We start from the raw sequence: 5848 nt of genomic DNA, 5'->3' as shown, positions 1-5848 counted from the left end.
CTACCCTGCGCGCTTTTGTGCGTAACTCTCTCCCCGCCCCCTCTTGCTCCCCCTCCCCCTCCCCCCTGCCGGCTTCCCAGAAAGGAACTGGGCAAATTTGTCTGCAAAATTAATAAATCATTGGAGTTGGGAGCAGCTTGCAGGCGGCCGCTGGACGAGCATGAAGATGGCAGAAGAGGCGCCCCAAGCCAAGAAGCAGAAGCTGGAGCCCATTCGGCTTAGGTAAAGGGAGAAAAGACGGAGGAGAGGGGGATGGGATCGTATCGATCTAAGTTAGACGCGCCTGGATCAAACGAGATGCCGATCAGGCTCCCACCCAGCCCACCCTCGAGGCTCAGAGAGTAGTAGGGTGGTGGGAAGCGCCTAACAAGGTCCTCCAGCGTTGCCTGATGGGCAAGGAAGGGGCATTTCGGTGCCATAAGTCCCATAGATTGCACGGGGCCCCGACGGCACCACGAGCGCTTATCCGCTGGCATGGTTTTTAGTGACCTTCTCCTGGAAGCAAAGGTTGGATTTCTTTGGCAGGAGTCTGCATTGCCCTGAGCACGGTCTGCATTGCCTTGAAAGCGATCCTTTGCGCTTCAGGGAGTCGAGGGCCATTCTTCTCTTGCCCGCCGGCTAGGGTGATTTATTTATATGTCAGAATACCGTAGGTTATTCGGGCTGTTTGTTTCCTCCTACTCTCCCTGCCATTATTCTAGAACGTTTGACGGCGCAATGAAATCAGGAGGGGAAATGTTCTATTGTTCATACAAGACTAATGGCTGGGAAATCGGAGGCTGCGTTCGTGGTGTGTGCCATTTGATTTTTTTTTTTTTTGGTGACAGTTACGCGGTAGGCGTGTAGGGACTCGCTCGCTCCACGTGGCCTAATCGCGCACGCCTGGATGTCTGCTCTGGTGAACTTCTTGGAGCTGTGGCAAAAGAGGAAGACGAGTTAGCAGAGGAAGTTCAGGCTTGAGAGAGGTTATTTCACAGGGCAGCACCAAGGATTCGCTCCACGAGTTTCCCCTCTGGGGCTACTTTAGACATTACGGTTTGTGCACGGAATATATTGTAAAGGTACACTTGCAAAGTGAAGTTTGGTGGCAACAAACAGGTGTTTGCAAATATGTGTGTTAATCAGACAGCATTGTTAGCATGGGTCCCAACTGTCTGCAGCTTCCTGTAAAATATACATTTGGCAGCAAACAACTCAGGTGTATAAGCTAGGTGTCATATAACTCCTTAAACCAAGGTTTCAGTTGCCAAAAAGGAATGCCTAGTTGCCATTTGTAGGCAATCTGGCTCTAAAGTCTTATTTTTCAAATGATGATCTTACTGATTCTCAGTTAAACATCTGACTAGTTCAGATAACAACCTTGAGCAAGATTAAGGACTTTGAGAATTTACAGAATAAAAGTCACTTGATCCACAAATTTATTGGCCTATTCCTACTTCTTTTTCTTAATGGCAACACGGACCATTCATAACGTAATAATATTATTCACAACTGTGAGCAGAGCAGTGGGGTGGGGTAAGGGAAGACAAGCTATAACAATTAACATTCCTGCTCCTCAGGCTGCACAGAAAAAGCAAATTGGTTCCTGAAATTCATTCTGATTGTACAGGTAAAATATAACTGATAGAATTCTACAGTGTGTGGTACTGGTGTGTGAAAACAATCGAGATCCATTAATCCCCAGGCATGTACCTCCAGATGGTGGAGATGTTAGGCGCCAAGACATCTACATTTGGTTGCAAGTGGCCAATAGCCAGGTCTAAAATGTTCCTGGTGCCTGGCTAATTTTGAACACTGGTAGCAAACCTGCATCTTTGTCTTTCTAGCAAAGGCTTCCCCAACCTGGTGTCTCCACTCAGTCTAACTGAACTACATCTGTCACCTGCTCTGCTCCCATGTGGTGTTTGGGACTGATGGGAGTTGTAGCCCCAAACAGCTGGCAGGCACTAGATTGGCGAAGCCTACCCAAACTTGTGACAAAACTCTGGTTTAAGAACAGAAGAACACCACCACTGGGTCAGACCAAAGCCCATCTAGTCTCACAGTGGCCAACTGGGTGCTCTGGCAAGGGTTGCCTGACAAATACACTTGTGTGCTCATGTTTATATACAGACCTTCTGTGCACATCCATCTTAGGTGTAAATTATTTATTCCTTTTTTTTTTTGCAACTACAGCCCACCTTTTCCTCCATGGTGCTCAAGGTAATGTGCATGGTTCTCACCATCTTCATTTAATCCACTGTGTGGCCAAGGCCATGCAGTAAGCTTCATAGCCTAATGCAGGCATCCCCAAACTTCGGCCTGCCAGATGTTTTCGCTTACAACTCCCATGATCCCTAGCTAACAGGACCAGTGGTCGGGGAAGATGGGAATTGTAGTCCAAAACGTCTGGAGGGCCGAAGTTTGGGGATGCCTGGCCTAATGCAACACTCTAGGCACTATACCCCACATAAACATACCCTTTGTGGCTCCCAGAAAGTCTGTATCAGACCAACTGAGATTAGGAACGGGCCTAGAATGGGGGAAGGTTAGAAAGAGTAGTTTGGTAAGTTTCTGAAGGAAAAGGTGCCCTCTTAAAAATGTTGGCTGGAGCGCAGAGGAATGAATGTCAGAACTGTGAACTTTGTACACTGTTATAATTTGACAGTCAGGGCAGCTTTACAATTAGAGGAGGCCAAATGGGCAGAAACAATGTAAGGGGTTTTGTCAAATCTGAGGAGATTAGTGCTGAAAGGAGATTGATCCAATTTGTGGCTTCATTTCTAATCGGTGCAATAATTCACATCTAAAGTAACTTAAAAAGATGAATTTTTAACAGGTCTTTAAGGTGAGCTTCTACTCAAACCTTTGCTTGCTTGCTTGAGAGTCAGCTGCACTGCACAAAAATAGGATTTGCTTCTGAATAAATTTGCACAGGGTTTTGTTGTTAATCTTAAACTCAGTAATCGCACAACAGGAATTGCTTTTGTGTGAACAATAAAGCACTTATGGCAGGAGGCAGGGGCTCTACCACCCACCCACCCACCCCAAATTGCTGTATGCACATTTGTGGACATGTCTCAAATATGCCTATGTCCATACATATATGCATATGTAGGCAATTGGGTTCCTCATCATGAAGAGCATGATATTGCAGGTGTGCCTTAAAATATCCATATGATGTGTGTATGGTTTGCTACCACTCTCCATATGTGTGTTCCTTGTACATGTGAAGGCTGAACCCTCTTGTATACATGGAACTAAGGCTTCCAGTAAAACGGGGCTTATGGCAATCATGGCACCATCATAGAATCATAACATTATAGAGGTGGAAGGTACCCTGAGGGTCATCCAGTCCACCCCCCTGGGATGCAGGAATCTCCACTAGATCACCCATGACAGATAGCCACCCAACCTCTGCTTGAAAACCTCCAAGGAAGGAGAGTCCAACACCTCTCGTGGGAGTCTGTTCCACTGTCGGAACAGCTCTTACAGTCAGAAAGTTTTTCCTATTGTTGAGTTGGAATCTCCTTTCTTGCAACTTGAAGCCATTGGTTTGGGTCCTAGCCTCTCTTGCTCTTTCTTCCAGGTGACAGCTCTTTCGATATTTAAAGACCGCTATAATTTCTCCTCTCAGTCTTCTCATCACCGGGCTAAACATACCCAACTCCCTCAACCGTACCTCATAAGGTTTGCTTTACAGACCCTTGATTATCTTGGTTGCCCTCCTCTGCACATGTTCCAGTTTGTCAATATCCTCCTTAAACTGTGATGTCCAGAACAGGACACAGGACTCGAGATATGGGCTGTCCTGTCCCCTAATGGCAACCAGACATTCCGTTTTGGCAACTGTAACCTTGGTTTAAGGAGCCATTTGGTTTCTATCTTATATGCTCTGCTATGGAGGGAGGAGCCAAACTGAGCGGAGCACTAATCTGTAGAAAGAGGAGAAAAGTTGAGGGCAATAGTGATTTCTAGTTCTTCTAATATTCTAAAATGTTCATGAATTGTAATCATTCCAGAACAGCCAGGAGCTCTTCTTAATTTAATATTTAATATTGTGCCTTGAGTCCTCTCCCTGCCAGCCTTAAAAATACTTCCAGGGTCCCTGGCTAAACCAGCACGTAAGTGCTGGGAATGATCTCTACCAATGGCTGGGCCTGGATAGCTTCATAGTGAACAATTTTGTCAGGTACTACAATTTTCCATAGCTTTACAAGGCACTGCCTTCCTGCTGCCAACAGTTTCTTCTGGTGTTGTGTGTTAGGGTGCCAACTTTTGGAAGTGGCTTTTTAAAATATGTGCCTTTAAAACCTTTTGATGCGCACTGATTAATAGGTGATTATGTTTGTTCCATGCTGAGGAAAAAAAAATCACCTGCTAAATCAGGCAGTGCAAGTTGCTTTTAAAGGCAAAAAAAAAAAAGCCAATAAGTTACTTTTGTTCTAGACAGTTGGCAACCCCACCTCGCCTCCCCCAACTTTATAATTGGTCTGTTCTTAATTTATTATGGCCACCAAACCCCCCTCTTTCTTTCAGGCTTCTGCAGTTCTGTGAGATATATGCTTTTCATCCTATCACTCTGCCCCCTCTTTAAATTGAATTTATAAATCTCCCATTCATAAACCACCCTGATGTCCATAAAGAGGCAATACATCTAGGTTGCAAGCTGGTAACTCTACCAGCAGCATTATCTGAGATGCTTCAATTTCTCCTGGGTACAGTGGAGTGCAGACTTAGAAATGTACTGCCTTAAAGGGCCAGGATAGGCTGTGGTACACTGAGGCCTGATGCAATTCTAGCCCCTGAAAAGTTATGCCATGTATTAATCTTTAAGGTGCTACTGAACTCTATGGTGCTTTTGCTGCAACAGACTAACATTTGCCCCTCTGGAAGTTTGTAGCTAGCGAATAAACATCCTTATTTTATTGCAAAATACTGAACAAGCTTGATTTTTTAGATTCCTCTTTCTCTACTTGAATGTTTTCTTTAGGTAATTTAGGACAGCATTTCTCACAACTTCAAAGTTGTTAAATTACTGTAGTTTGAAAAGGGCAAAGCTCATTTGCACTGCAGATATCAAATTACTTAACCTTTCATTGTAAGGAGGAGGCAGAAGAAAAAAACCCAGACTACAATGGATATTAGTTTCTGCGGAACAGAAAATGCACATCTAACTTAAATCTCAGATTACTTTCCTAAAGCCAAGCACTTGTCATATAACAAAGAGATATATCCCTTTAAAAAGTAATCTTTTTTCTTTTTTACTGCATCTACAGTATGTATGGCATTGTAGTCTTCCAGACTTAAGCAAATAAGATGAGAATCCTTTGCTTTTAGCTTCCCAGACAACCAGACCAAAGGCCCAAGTCCACAGATTCAAGCTTGTGCTTCTGATGGGGGCCTCTTAAAACAGTTTATAAGCTACAGCAAGACTCTTGGATTTTGTTTTTTCAGCAGACTAACATCAATACCCCTTTGCAAACCCAGCTCCTGAATTTGTTTTCCTTTAAATCCTTCCTGGCCAGCTATCCAAATAGGCTTGGTAGGTCCCTTGTGTTTTCCCCCTGAAAGTAAAGATATTACAAGGGACTTTCAAACAACTTGTATTCTAGTCAGGCTAGTTTTGCTGCATATATTATTTGTACTGATGTTATCTGTTAGAATAACAAATTAATTTGTGTATCTCAAAACAAATAGCCCAATCATACCTTTATACAACAGCATTTAAAAAAAGCAGAAGAGGTTAAGGTTAGTAAAGGCTATTGTACTCACTTTTTGCTGCAATAATTTAGGGATCCAACTCTCTACAAAATAGTACTGGATTCCTACTTTCATATGGATGCCAGACCCGGCTCTAGGGGTAGTC

The 5848-nt window shown here is 43.9% G+C and overlaps 1 protein-coding gene across 1 annotated transcript in view; it reads left to right on the top strand.

Annotated features, from left to right (window-relative positions):
• Nucleotides 1-47: 47 nt before the first annotated feature.
• Nucleotides 48-5848, top strand: part of ADK (adenosine kinase) — a 175778-nt gene continuing 169977 nt past the window's right edge. Inside the window, exon 1 of the mRNA XM_035138686.2 lies at nt 48-222. Coding sequence (XP_034994577.1) covers nt 161-222 — 62 coding nt within the window. The 5' untranslated portion in view covers nt 48-160. The remainder of the gene's footprint in view (nt 223-5848) is intronic.

The sequence above is a fragment of the Zootoca vivipara genome, chromosome 5 (genome assembly GCF_963506605.1).
Source record: "Zootoca vivipara chromosome 5, rZooViv1.1, whole genome shotgun sequence".
Classification (NCBI taxonomy): Eukaryota; Metazoa; Chordata; class Lepidosauria; order Squamata; family Lacertidae; genus Zootoca; species Zootoca vivipara.
This window is presented reverse-complemented; position numbering and strand designations above follow the sequence as displayed.